The sequence below is a fragment of the Hirundo rustica genome, chromosome 2 (assembly GCF_015227805.2).
Source record: "Hirundo rustica isolate bHirRus1 chromosome 2, bHirRus1.pri.v3, whole genome shotgun sequence".
NCBI classification, from domain to species: domain Eukaryota; kingdom Metazoa; phylum Chordata; class Aves; order Passeriformes; family Hirundinidae; genus Hirundo; species Hirundo rustica.
In genome coordinates, this window is record NC_053451.1 from 100830253 (window position 1) to 100845478 (window position 15226).

Below are 15226 nucleotides of genomic sequence, written 5' to 3' on the forward strand. Positions count from 1 at the left end.
ATAGGATGGTTAGGTTCTCCTTAATGCTTTTGAAAATACATTTGAAGACTTTGAAAAACACAGCAAGAAATTGTACAGTGTATTGGAACTAGATGATCTTTAAGGTCCCTTCCAACACAAAAAATTCTATTATTATAATTGTTTTTTAGTACAATTGTCTCAGTCAAACATTCTTCAAGGAAGCAGCAAAAATAATTACCATGAAAAGCACGCACTGACAATAGTTCATTCATTATATTTTATCTTTCCAAAGTATAGAAAAATAATAAGTACTATCCCACAGATATTAAAATTATAATAATAAAAAATGAAAAAAAATAACATTCAGGTTATTGCTATTTAACCTGGAAAGGGAGATAAGGATATGTTTTTTAAAGGAAAGATAATTTTTAAGTCCTCTGGAAAAAATGGTCTGTAATATTGTAATTCTGTAAGACAGCCAAGAAAAAATGTAAGTATCCACGCAATACATTGGAGAATACAAGTTTCTTTGCCAAAGCATGCTTCAAAAGTTGCCCCCTTTTTTTTTGTTTTCAGTGGTAAATGGCTTGCTTCAGTTTAAGCTAAGGATATAGACTAATATTTCTTACTCAAATTATGCTAGGGAGCTGATAAACAGAACAAAGTCAGGACTCTGCTCACCAATCTCCTCCCTTCCTGCAAATATTAACAGTGAGCGCTAATGGCATGTTTCAAGTTCGCTGACTATACCCACATGGGGAGAATGACCCATTCACTGAAGGGCAGCACTGCTGTTACCGGGATCTGGCCAGGCTGTGGAGGTAGACTGACAGGAACAATAGGAAGTTCAACAAAAACAGATGGGAAGGGAGAGAAAGGCCTCGTGCAACATTTTGGATTTGGGATGACTGCTTAGGAAGATGCTTTGCAGTAAAAGGCAAGTTTTGCACTTCCCATTACAAGATGAATGAGGACACATGGGCATGAGTCTAGCAGTGCTCTGAGATAACTTTTTTTCAGCTCTGGGAGGGGAGGGCTAAGAAGAGATCTGATTGATGTCCTCAGCTATTTAATGGAATGTTTCAGCTAATTTAATGGAACAGGGAAGGAATGGACTACCTTTTATTGAAAATATACAGCAATAGGACAGGAAGTGATAAATATGAGTTGGAAAAAACCAAATTCTCATTAGCTAACCATGAAGGTGGACAAAATTTGGGACGGGTATGCAGAGAGGTTGTGAAATGCCCATCCTTGCAGATAGTCATAATATGACTGAACTGGGCATTGAGCAATATCCTGATCAGGAAGTCAGACCAGGTAACCTAAAAATGGCTCTTCCAGCCTACATGATTCTGTGATTAATTCTGTGTCTTCAATTAAGCATTTCAAAGTAGTTTAGAAAATGATGAGTGTAGAATCGGACTGGATTTCTCTCTGGTACCGTAAACACATAATGACACAATTCAGGAGTCAGTAATATTTCTAAAAAACCAAAACAGCTGCTACCTAGCAGCATACAAAAAGAGATATCTGCTTGTCAGCTTTTAACCAGACAAAATGGTGACAAATTTCTGACTAACGGTGCCCTGCCTCCCAAGTGGAGGATTCTGTACTCAGGATGTCACTCTGCCTCTGGCCAGACGCACCTAAGCCCCAGACTATGTCTTCACTCAGCCTTTCACTCCTGACTAGCATGTGCCACTTTGTCTGAAGAAGTGGCCCTTCCATCTTCTGAGGACCCCTTCATAAATTACTTACCTAAAAGTGGTAGCAGGTGCAGGAGCTGATGCCGAATTGGGGTTGAAGTTTTCACTTATGGCAAACTACCCTTGGGGTTCATCCTTGCCACGCTGGTGCTGCCAAATGCATTTGAGAGTCTCAGGGCAAAGGATTGAGGGAGGTTGCCTCTGTTTTCTCACAAGAAGCAATAAAACACGGGTCTTCTGATGGCCATACTTTTACATTTAGAGAACTGTGCTTCACACACATTTCTGCCAAAATACTATCCTGAAGAAGGACATAACTCTTTGCAGTCATGCTAATTGATCCAAAGCTGGCCATAATTTTACAAAAAAATGTGGAGAAATGAGCAGAGGACAGTTGAAATATTTATGTTGATTTTTGTTAAGATTGGGTTCTCAGACTTCCTCATGAGGGAGGGTAAGCTAATGGGGAGCCTGTGTGTGGTGGCATGGATTGACCAGATATGTTGGGCTGAATGTGATTAGGCTGAGAAGGACTCAAAGAGATTGACTAATTAACAGCAAAATGCTTGTGGAACCTGAAGGGAGGTTTACTCTTGGCAAGAGTGTGTTCCCCTGCAATTGTGATTTCTGTATGGTTAGAAGCTTTTCTTTCTCAACAGGATTGTGGGAATATTGCTGATCTTGTACTTTTAGGGACATAGTATTAATAGGTTCTGTTAATATTTACTGTAAATAATAAATTAAATCTTGTTAGTTATATATATATTTATTCAAAATTTTGTTCCATAAAGGACTATGGCCTTTTTTGCTTCCTCAGTTGTGAGGCAATGCAGCCTGTTAAAAAAAACCCCAACCCAATTCAGTCCTTCAAGGGATGGATGGATGGATGGATGGATGGATGGATGGATGGATGGATGGATGGATGGATGGATGGATGGAACTCAGACATCTCAACAGATGTCTTTTTCAGCCTGCTTTGACAGGTCAGGAAGGATTGTCAGGAATACTGCCCCTAGGGTAGGGCCACCCTGAGTTTTGTTTAAAGGGACAAAGGGGTCTGCTCTTTCTGCCTGGTGATGCAAGGGGAACTTGGTCTCTTGCACTGGGCTACGTGACCTGATGCAATTGCAAAGGGGGGGATTATGCAACCTTCCAGTTGAGTACTCAGTTCTACACTAATTGGAATGCACTGATTTTCAAGACATCAATTTGACTGAGGGCACACAGAGAAAATCCTTTGTCCACAGGAAAATCTAAATAATATATTGTTGTCGTGATAATCAGTGAGATTCTTTTTCAGAGGCATTCCCAACAAAAGCAGGACATTTGAACGCCATATACCTGGGCAAGGCAGAGAGGCAGAATCTACTTGTTTCTACAAAAATTGCCACTACAGCTGACAGCAGTAACAATGAATATTATTGCTTGAAAATATTTAAGCATTGTGGTTCATATGTATTTTTGCCTATACTGCCTTATGCAGTCACATTTGGCTGGAATTTTCCCTTATAGAGCTAAGAGATTTATATGCTGAATTTATTAGAGAGATTTTATTTTGCTAGGGGATTCTGGCAGAAAGTTGGTGTGCTGCTTCATGAAGACATAACAGCAAGATATAGTTTCATTAAGTTTGTGAACTCTGTATTATCCGTAGCTTTCTTGTTTGATACCAACCGTGATTCAAGGACTTAAAGCATTGTGCCATTTTCATTTCAGGATACATTGCTTAACTGCATTTTCTTTCCTTTTAAATTTCCATGTACTGTACTTAATCCTTGTTATCAGAAAAATTCAGTCATGATTCAGGCACTTAATTGCTTGAACATTTGGCTTTAAAAACACTTTCAATTTTAATGATATTGAGTGATCCTTCAGAGAACATCATTAGCTCAAATTTACAGCTCATAAACTTGTACATTTTTTCCTTTCTTTGCTGATGTCTATTCAGCAAATTCCTTTACTACAACATTAAATTCCTCTATATAATCCCCTCAAGTATTCACATAGCATCTGCCGTTTGTATTATTAATATCGGTATTGTTTTGTCTTCTGGGAAGAGTAGTTAATTAGGAAAAATAGAAAAGTCTCTTTAAATTGATGTATTATTTTATCATAGTAGTTTTACTACATAATAAATATATAGGGAGCCATAGAAAAATATTACAGGAAAATGGGGAAATATTATATAGAGACGGAAATTATTGAAATAGGCCCAACTACTAAAATACTAGACCTTCATGAGTATTGCTATTTACCAATTAAAAAAAAAACAAAAAAAAAACAAACAAAAAAAACACACAATAGTTAAAGACAGCAAAGTGGAGCCCGCATCATTTAAGAAATATCAACATTAAGGTCATCAATGAAAACTTGATTTTTTTCTCTTATGTTTTTGTATCTTGTGATACAGTCTGAAATTACTTCAAATTACTGTTTTCCATGGGATTCTTGCCTTCTCCAATGTGAAGGAAGGACCTGTCTTGTTGTGAAAGGGGCAGTTTAATAAATCGGAATATTTATTTATTATTAATCATTAATTATTTATTCATTATTATTAAAGAGTTTAATAAAAATGCGAGTAAACCATAGTATTGAAAAGCTCTTTATTACATGAGAAGTGCCCTTTCTACATGTGGGAGAAGACAGAGAGAGCTGGACCAAAGTACTTGCTTACATAAGCAATGATTGCAGAGATGCTGCACTTGAAATAATTAAGCACAACCTTAATTTTGACAGCTTCTAATATTTTAGTGCTTTTTGGCTACCATTGGTAATTCAGTCTGCTATTTCCAACTGCAATTAAATTCTATATTCTGTACTTCATTAGTTTATGAAATCCACTTTGTGCTTAAAACTCCTGTAGTTTCATGTAGCCAGCCATGTTATTACACAGGGACACTTCCTTTGGTAGCATCAAGAATGACAAAGAGGGATTAGTATCTGTTTAATACAATTTTTTTTAGTGGACTGTTTCCCTTATGGCTTCACAACTCTAGATGCTGAACAAGAGAAATCCCTCAGTTAATAATGATGTTTGCCTTCAATCTTTTTTTTTTCTGGTAATGATACCACTCAGTGAGCTGTTGATGCTCAGACCACAGCTCAGTTCATAGTTATACATGTCAGACATCTGGAAAATGTAATTTTTTCAGAGCAGGATGTGGTAGCAGAGAAATGGGATATTCCTGTGAGTCCAGGATAGTGGTATACCATATATATAGGAAGGTCACCTTAAATTTATTACATCTTACATTCTGCTTGATTTTTAACAGTTTTACAGAAAAACACCCTCTGTTTTTCTGGCTTCTGTTTATATATATATATATTTTTTTTTTTTAATGGGCTTGATGACATAAATGGTTAAGAACATGTGGCACCATGATATGAAGGAGTTTGTATGCAGAGATTACCTATTAGTTATTGCTGCAGATAAGTAGATGGGAGGGCATCTGCAGCAGAGAGGGAAGGAGGGACTGCTGTGCCTAGAGTGGGACATATGTGTGCTTTTGTTGGTGAGAGTTTCTTCTTAGGGAACATGAGATGAGACCTGCCCTTCCACAAGACTACTTGACAGCAGAAGAGCTAAAAAGAGTAATTCTGACTCTTGCCTGTTACGTACGAGGGAGTAAACGTTGGATCCTGGCTATGTGTGAGGATGGCCTGATGTAAAATGTAGGCACTTTTCAGCAGTAAGGTTTCTTTGAAACCTTTCTGTCAGCTGAAGTTTACAGTTTCTCATAATATGCAGCTGATATCTTTCAGTGAGTGCAAAACCTGATTGTAATGCCTGACTGAAAACAAAAATAGATTTGGAAACAAAACTGGACTCTTTTTATATCCATGACAGTTCTTCACATGGCTACACCTGCATGTATCTCTCTCAAATGAATTCCAGTGTAATTCAATAACTTAAAAAATAAATCATTCTGGCAGCTGATGTCTTCTGTTAAATCACTCCACTCTTTCCAGAACTGATCATATTTTAATAGCTATCTTCATTTTGGCAAGGTTTTTCACAGCCTGAGCCTCTTTCACCAAGTACAAGGCCAAGTTTATGGCTTGAGAGTAAACATAACACCTAATCTGGATGTGCCTATTCCTAAATGTGTATAAGGCAACAAAAATTACTTTGGAGAAAGGTGTATATTAATCCTTGTCTTAAGCATGAGTATTATCCAGGTGATCTAAGCAATAGTCTGGGTTAGGGGAAAGCTACAAGCACAACAAGAGAGGACACACTCCTGGAAACTCATCAGAAAGCTCATAAAATTGCATGAGTCTTCTTCCTCAGCTCAATTCAGCACTTCTGGAAGTGCCTCCGGGGCCTCTGTGTTAGTGTGTGTTTTCACTGGTGTACACAGAGCAGTTTTTGACAGTTTTGAAGGAGAAGAAAGGTTAAGTGGATGGCATAGCCTTTATGGTACTAGGAGGCTCTGGACTGCAGTTGCTTTTGAGTGCCTTGTTAAAATTGAGTATGCGTGAGAATGTTGGAGTATTTAAATAGAAAGCTCTGGCTCAGTCAAACTCATGGGAAAAAAAAACCTCCCCTCTGAGCAAATGCATATCTGTGTGAAAGTTATGTCTTTTAAAACATTTGGCATTCGTATACATGATACAATGCCAATTAGGAAAAAGTAATTTCCATAACTCCTATCATCTGGCATTTTTGAAGAAGTCTGAGCTTTTCTTAGCACAGCTGCCCATGGGGTGTGGCTGAAAAGTGAATTTCAGTTGTTTCAGGCTTTCCACCAATACATTCTCTAAGAAGTAATCCAAAGGCTTCTCCCTCACTCCTCTAAAATGGCACTTTTAAGCTCCTGTTTCCATAGGTGGGCATGACTATATCACAGGTAACATCTGCTTATGTGTTTGCAAAGGATAGAATGCCAGTGAAAGCAGATCTTTCCCTTATCTTGTGTAATTAGTTACTTACATAGGGTATGCATAAAGAAGTTGAGACTTATGATTATTTTTTTAGTGAGTGCACTTATCCATTAATCACTTAAAATAATACAAAAAAAAAGCTTAATCATATAAATTTAATTATACTAATTTAGAGATTACTTAGTGTAAACAAGAATATGTAAGCTTCTATCTCACCAAACAGGAGAGGATTTCCCTGGTCCCTGAGGCTGAGAAATAATGCTTCTTGAGTAACCACCTCTTTCAGGCCAGTATCTTAGAGAACGCCCCCAACCTTTCATTGGCTGTGTTGCTTTACCAACTCTTCCAGTTTGGCACAAGACACACCAACCAATTTTTACAAAATAACTTGCTCAGTGATCAAAACATCAGTGTGTGCTTACCAGCTGTAGCAGGGAGGGTGAGGAAGGGGAAGGGCAGTTGCTGGAGCCTTTCTTCCCAGCAGACAGCAGAGCTGATCAGGTATGCAGGAAAGGCGCACTCTAGCAGAGAGCGTGACTTCAGAAAAATAACTTTCTGGGGCTTCTGTTACAGCAGCACCAGCTATCAATGCCCTGAATGCAGACCTGTGGGCCTTTGATGCCCTAATTTTTATGGCTTTTACAAAACCTCTGACATTATCCAGTTTTTGAGACTGCTGTTGGCAAACTGCTGCCGAGTCACTGTCTCTGCTGTCTGGTAGAGCTCGGTTGAATTTGATCATTATAGCAAGAAAGCAGATCAGCCCACTGAAGAAAGATCAACATTTTATGACTCTGTGAATCTGTAATTCAATCGAGCTGTAGTTCCAGTGCTTATAGGTTAGAAGGCTCAGTGCTGTGGAAAACAGCAGTTTAAGCAGATTTTTAAAATTCAGAGTATCTAACTGCGGTTAGATGGGTATGGTGGTGAAGTGGAAAATACATATATTGACTTATTTAAATAAATGATGTCAACTGGTATAAAGTTCCATTTTCTGTTCCTGTGATGACTCAGTACTTGACAAGTTGTTTTCCCTAGTTCCCAAGGTAAAAGAAGCAGCTGCCTTTGGCCCTCACCTGGCACAGAGGAAAATTCCAGTGTCAAGACCAGAGCAAGAAGGTGGCTTATTTTTTATCATACAGTATTTATTTTCCTGTGTATTTTATCTTTTTTTGACAACCTGTGTTAGCCAAGTCAGAACCAGTTTAAAAGCCTTTAACATAAACCAAAGATTTTGTGAATATGTTAAAGACAGTATCTGGTCAAATTATGCTACCAGTTCCAGTGTGCCCTTTTCCAAGCATACTTTTAGTGTTTATAACCCATGCATAGAAAGTTCCCCTCACTTGAAAAATTTCATAGTCATGAAAAAATAAGGTAGCTTATATTGCCTATAAAATGAAAACATGTAGCATAGCACACAATAATCTTAAACAAACAAAATAGACAGATGTGCTGGTTGACATTTTTTCCAATTAAGAAAGCAGTAGTCACAGAAACAGTGGATTTATACAACAAAGCTCTCTAAATGCATGTCTCTGTCTCATGATAAAACACTAAAACATTAAAATAACAAGGAGGACGCTTCTTTCTGAGGAAATTCAGATGGCTGACGTATTACTCTCAATCTGATCTGTCATGCTTGCATTGCACAGTGTTCCTTTGTGTGTGTAATGCTTCCCATCTGCACAGTCATGGAGGCTGTGCTGTGCTCTGGCTGACACCCTTTTCAGTGTGCTCTAAAGGTCAACTGAGCTGGGCTATTCCCAGCTCCATGTAGCTGGAATATCAGGGGCTGAGGTAAGGGATTCTTCTCATGGGAGGCTAGTTTCTCTCAATGGATAGAACTGGAACTTGAGCTGATTGCAACTACAGCAGTGTAACAAATGGAGAATGGAGAACTCCAAAGCTGGCAGATCTCAAACTCTGCTAGAGCGATGCTAGAGTTCAACACTAACAGCTCCACCTATACTTGGGGATTTGCAGGCACTCAATATACAGAAGTTACAGCATATAAACTCATATGCAGATGTGAGATTGGCAGTAAAAAGACACTGAAGAATGAATTACTACATAAATTCTCATATTTTGCTTTTTTGCAGCATCTAGGTCAACACTCTCTGAATTCAGATTATAATTTTAGAATGATCTGTACATTATTAACTGTATGAATAAAGGGCAAAATGTTTTAACAGTACTTAGGATATAGTGCTCCTATTATCTCTGCCAATTTCTTTTTTCAGTTGATTGCAGCTTCAGCCGAGGGGTGTGTGACTGGAAACAAGATGCTGATGATGACTTTGACTGGAATCCTGCTGATCGAGAAAGAGGTATTTAGATATGGGCCATCTAGATAGGCTTTGATTTGGTGTACCCCCTCCAAAAAAAAGGGGTGGGGTGGAAACAGAAGCCAGGATTTTTCTTTCCTATCAGTGAGTTATCTTTATAAAAGAAGAAAGGAGGCAGAGGATGCTAGAAGTGGATATTGTTTCTTTGAAATGTCCAATAGCAAATAGTAATCAGCAACATATTTCAACACAAATCAAAATGTAATAAAAATTATTAGAGCATAACTGTTCAGAATTGCAAATTACGAGGCAATGGAAACCTTATTAGCTATGTGTTGTGTGTCTCCAAGATTGGTAGGATATTTAATCACACATCTGTCATTTGGATGGATGTGGCAATGTGGTCAACCCACATGGCTTAAATATCACTGAGATAACTGCTCAGAAATTTCAAACTCAGCAAGACAAACTCAGTGTAAGCCAAGGGCAAGGGGCCTATCCAAGAACAACCAATACATGAACAGGTACCAATGGGAGCCTGCTAAAACCTGAGAAAGAGCTCCATGAGAGCAATGTGGGGCTGCTGAGTGGGTGTACATAAAAAGGTGGGGCTGGACGAGTTTGTTTGAAAGGATCTCTCTTTCCCTGTGACAGAAATGTTGCAGAAGTTGCTGCAGTGAATCCTACAGATCCTGCAGGCTACTTACTCTGGCTCCCACATGCACATTCTCTCCCTCTTCTCTCAGTCTTTCTATGTTCATCTTTCTTCACTAATCCTTCCTCTCCTGCTCCATATAATTCCCTAAATCCCTTCTCTGTGCTGTAACTTCCAGGAAAACCTTACCCTGGCCTTATTCTGTCTCCCTGAACTTACATCTGCTGATTATGACTTCATTTATGGCTCCAAATGTTTTATTCCTTTAAGACTTTGTGTGTGTGTCTGTCACTTCATTGGTCATCCAAGACTTGGGAAATAAGCTGTCAGTTCCCTTGTGAATTTGTCATTGAGGCAGAGGACAGTGGAGAGAATACTGAGCTAGCTCAAGTACTGATATAATCTGACCACAGAGACATAGCAGCATGTTTCCGACTGTTGCATTTGAAAAACAGATGGTTTTGCCTTCAAAAGATAGTGCAAGGAAGAATGACTGTAATTGCCAATGAAATACGAACTCATCTTCTCTGTAAACTGATCTGACTTCCAACAGCACAAGTTTATTCCTTGCTAAGTACACTCCTTGCTGTTTTTCTCCAGTGAGATTTTAAATTATCCCCTTATTTTCTTAGCAAACGTATTCAAATTGCTGATGAATAACACAAGTGCATTAAAGATGATTTTTAAAAAATTATTTTCTTTTTACAAGGTGATGGCTACTATATGGCAGTTCCAGCTTTTGTGGGGCACAAGAATGATATGGGGCGTCTAAAACTTCTCCTCGCTGACCTCAAACCAAAGAGCAGCTACTGCTTGATTTTCAGTTATCGGCTTGCTGGTGAGAAAGTGGGAAAGCTTCGAGTGTTCCTGGCAAACAAAAAAACTGCTCCTGTCTGGGAAGAGAACAAAGGAAAAGATGAAAAGTGGAGAACTGGAAAAATAGAGATATTTCAGGGGGCTGAAACAACCAACAGTGTAAGTATAACAGTTTATAAGCCAACTACCATAACCAACATGCTGGTTTACTTTCCTAATTCTCAAGTGTTCCACCAACTGTTTTATAGGCATCAGCAATCAAAAGGCTTATTTGAAATGGAAAACAGGAGCCCACATTTTAGGGGGCATAAAAGTTATCACCTGATCGTAATTTCAGACCTGAATCACTCCAATTGGTTAGAATACTGATGCCAGTAATTCTGTCATTTTGTAAAAATACTGCATCACATCAGAAATTAACACAAATAATCAAAATCTGGCCTTAATAGCTCATGCAACAGAAGCATACATGCACGTCTGGAAAAATGAAAATTTTTCATTTCCTAGAAGGGGACGCTCTCAAAGCACACTAAACCAGACCACTGGGGAAAAAAGAGACGTCATGTACAATCAAAGGGAGGCCATCGCCTTAGGAGCAGGGCATACCATCAGGGAACAGTGTGCACAGATGTATGCCTGAAAACTGCCTCAATCAGGACTTCAGCCAGTTTCTCCTCCATATGCTGGGGCCTGATTTCCATTTGTGTGCTGGAATATTTTCAGTGCTCTGTAAAGGCTTCTACTGAATAATTGAATATGGTGAACATAAAGGAACTGCTAGCCCTTTTCAAGGTCCTTTGCACAGCTGGAATGATGTAGAAAAGCTCTTAAATAAATGAGAATCAGTCTAAAATAAAACCCCAGATATCCTATTTATAAAAATAATCCTCTTCTTTATATATAATATACATCCTATACTCAATGCATGTGAGAGTGTAAATATATATAGAATATACTCACAAAACCTGAGGATCCAAATAGATCAGAAATGAACAGTTGTAATGTCTTCTGTAAATGAAATGCATGAGCATTATATGCTGTCATAAAACTACATTATTATAAGAGGATTTCATCAATTTGCATTTTTTGTATAATAACAGTAAATAATCTTATTAAAGTAATCTATCTGGTATTGTAAATCTGCGCAGAGGATTTTAAATCTAGTTCAAATGCACAAAAAATAGCAAAGAATCAAGTCATTAAGTCCTGTCTTGTAATAAAATATTCTTCATTTATAGCATTATAACTACTTAAGTGTTACTAAATGGTTGGATAAACTACATTTTAATCCTTAATACATATCCTTTCTTATGACAGGTCACTTTTGAGTCAGAACGTGGGAAGGGTAAAACTGGAGAAATTGGAGTGGACAATGTTATACTAATTTCTGGTCCATGCCCAGAAGATACCTGATAATGAACATTTGACTATACCACATTTAATCCTATTTTTCACATTTGCCTTATTAGTGGTGTATTTTTGTATTCTTTTCTTTATAAAAAAACCAAAGCAAAACTATAAAATTGTGCCTTGAATCTAATGCAAAAATGCAAACAGAAAAACTGACGTGCAAGATGCAGATTACGCTTTTTAATGAGTTCTTCTAATTTTAATACATGTGTTGGTGTAATACTACTGTATTTTATAATTCAAGGTCAGGGTTTCTGAAGTATTATTTGTCTAGCTTTTTTACAAATTCTACATGCTTTTACTTCTTAAAAATCTTCTTGAGGCTATTCATTAATCTTCTATTTCATTTCTTCTACTCCATAAGAACATAAAGCAGTGTTTAAAAGAATGTTACTACTTCTGGTGACATAATTAACTTCTTAGCAGGTATATTGCTCCAAAAATTGGCATCCATCACCCTGTGTGCAGTAAGGTAATCACACACAGAACCACACAGTGTTTGTTTATTTAAATACTTGTGCAAAGATGAGTGCTAAGGAAATCCACAAAGCCAGTACACTAAGCAGAAATTATGACCACTATTTATATGTTGTTAATCTTGATATATTCCACTTATCTAGCATATATTCAGTGCTTAATACTCTATTATTGCTGAGTTGTGCTGAGCTGGCTTCTTATCTTGAGCAGCCTGGTGGACTTCAGTGCTCACTATTGTATTATTGCTGAGCTGTGCTGAGCTGGCTTTGTTAATTTCTTCTTATTTTGGACATCCTGCAGTAGCACACCCTTCCTCCCAAATTTTGTTACCCCTCTGGGTCTGTGATCTTTGAAGCAAGTCAAGCCCTAAACTTTAATAAAGTAATTCTACTGGCAAATAATTTATCTTAGACATGAGGTAAATATTCAGTCTATTGAACAAGCAGGAAGAAAGTGATCATTTCCTTTTTGATGGAGCTGAGCAAGTTGTAAGTGGATTCATGTCTTTGAGGAGTATTTTCATTACCAATAAAGTATGTAAAATACCTTGGTTGTCATCAGTGTCTTTGAGTCACACAAATCATTCAAGAAATGATCCCTGTACAGTTTTATAAGCATTTAAAGTTCACCATTAACAGATGTTACCAACTGGCAGGGAAAAACAAGAGCAAAAAGAATGACCCATTATTAATGTTTAAGAAGCTTCACATTATGTACTGACCTTCAGGAACAAAAGGCTCCTGCTGGATTGCAGGCCTACTTTCCCCCATTAGAGGTGAGAAAGAATGATTTTCATTGTCCAGGAGACATTATGACCTAGTGGCCACAAAATAAGGCTCCTCTTACACAATTGAAGAAAATAATCTTTGTTGTGAGTTCCTTCATGACCCTTCAAACATCAGCAAAAGGGATGGGGATTATGCACCATCCCCAGGAGCAGGAAGGTGAGCAGAACTCTCTCCCCCAGAGCAGGAGCTGCCATCCACTGCCATGCTTGCCCGTGCTCACAAGTGCACGTTAATGTACACAGATACATTTGAGAAGGGACCAGAATCCAGCTAACATCTTTTCTGAAAGGAAGTCAAATGACAATGCTGTGGAAGAGAAAAACATTGTTTTTGTCTAGTGATCTCTGTGGAATGTACATAATGGTCTGGATTCCAAGAGAACAGAGAAGCCCATGGAAAAGCCCCGGTTCAGGCAATGTTCAGTTAAACACGTGCACATGCCTTTTCCTCTTGGTTAGCTCTGTGTATCCCCTTCCAGGTTGCCTGCTCACTGTTTATCCTTAGTGACTCTCCTATTTCAGTTGTTGTATGAAGAAGGATACATCCAAAATGCCCGAATAGAATTTTGTACTCCAACACTGAAGAATTTTGAGGAATTCAGCCTATATGAACCTAAGTTTTTTAACAAAAACACTACACCAGTTCAAACACCTTGAAGCAAGTCAGGGATACTAGAGGGATTTCTTGTGGAAACACAGTATTTTTGTGCTGTACACACAGCTGAGGAAAGGGTAGGCAAAACTGAAATATCTGTGAAGTTTACAGTAGCTTTGTAACCAGGAAATGCAGCTTTTTTTAGAACTGGTTTGTGTTACAGAACAGATGCTCTGGGAAGTGTACATGGACTTCAGCTTTGACATGGAAATCTGTTTCCTGGTGTCTTTGGATTTGCTGAGGAAATTGCAGAAAAAGGACTTGGGAAAAGCAAACTCTGTTTTAAGGGCAAAGATTCTGGTAGCTTCAAAATGAGGGCAAAGTTCCTTCAGTATCAAATTGAATGCTGATTGTGATTGATCTCAGGATGCTTGAATAAACTGCTCATAATGAGGCAGAAAAGTGAAACTAGTATTTTTCTGGATTCACTCCTCCTTGTCTGTCTCTGAAGCTGAACTATTCTTACTGCACATCAAAAAAAATGAAAGTTCAATTTTACTGAAGCAATTCTGTGTCTAGCTTCAAACAGCAATAATTTATGAAGCACCTCTAAATACTAAGAAGCCAAAGAATTATTACATCTGGAGTGCTGCAGTGTTTGAAGTGCAAATGACGTATATATGTGGAGGAAACTGAGTCCACCTAAAGAAGTGCATTCCTTGAATAGGCAGTTACTGGGCATAGAAAGATAAATACTGCCCATGGAAGGCATAATATCTAAAGGGTATTTGCTCAATACACAAAAAAACAGAGAGTAAACACAATGAATATGGAGCTAATATTTATTTATTGTTGATTGAATCATAGCTCACCATGAATCATCACTGGGACCAATACTTTATTGGTAGAATTCCATCCAAAAATCAAGTCAAAAAGATTTTGTATTTCATGGAATGAGTAAGAAAATGATTCCCACAGATCAGTACCAACTAACTGCAATAGCTGCCATAGGCTTTCTGTAGTAGATGCAGAAGTGGTTTCCCATTTGTTTGCAACGGATTATCATCCACAAGATAGCTTGCATCATAGCAGATCGCAATTCTAGCACAATAAAATCTGAATAGAAAAACGGAAACTTTTTTTAGTTGTGAATAAATTCAAAGACAGCTTCTGCAGAAGCAACAAAATAAATCCATTCTGTATAGACAATCATATAAACCACATCAGTGCATCAGCAAATTAACTGTTATTGTTTGCAACATTCATTCTGAAGGTGGAACGGCTAAGGGCAAAACCTACATTTTTCTCCTTCAGATGAAAACAGTTAAAGGACATATTATGCCTATAGTCATTAATGCCTCAAAATGTTCCTGACAGTTTTCCATTACTGTGAAATCCATTATCTGCTTGATTATTTTAGACAGCAAGGAAAGTGCACTGGGGGTATTTGAGCAAGTTAAAGTTATGCTGTAATCAAGTGGCTTGAACTTTGATAACATAATTTGCAACTCTTAAGTCTGATAACTCACTTTAGAGACTACTCTGCCTGCAAGTTAATGGGGTAAAAAAAGCTTCTAGCTAATTGCCCAAATCTACACTGCATCCTTCAAATGCTACTCAACAGATGTGATCACTTAATCTTGA

At 37.9% G+C, this 15226-nt stretch overlaps 1 protein-coding gene across 1 annotated transcript in view; it reads left to right on the plus strand.

The window, feature by feature from the left end:
• The window catches only part of EGFL6 (EGF like domain multiple 6), a 32127-nt gene extending 20298 nt beyond the window's left edge, over window positions 1-11829 (plus strand). The window contains exons 9-12 of the mRNA XM_040056572.2: window positions 7593-7673; window positions 8798-8884; window positions 10207-10472; window positions 11631-11829. Of these exons, the coding sequence (XP_039912506.1) occupies window positions 7593-7673; window positions 8798-8884; window positions 10207-10472; window positions 11631-11726 (530 nt within the window). The 3' untranslated portion in view covers window positions 11727-11829. The remainder of the gene's footprint in view (window positions 1-7592; window positions 7674-8797; window positions 8885-10206; window positions 10473-11630) is intronic.
• The last annotated feature ends 3397 nt before the right edge of the window (window positions 11830-15226 follow it).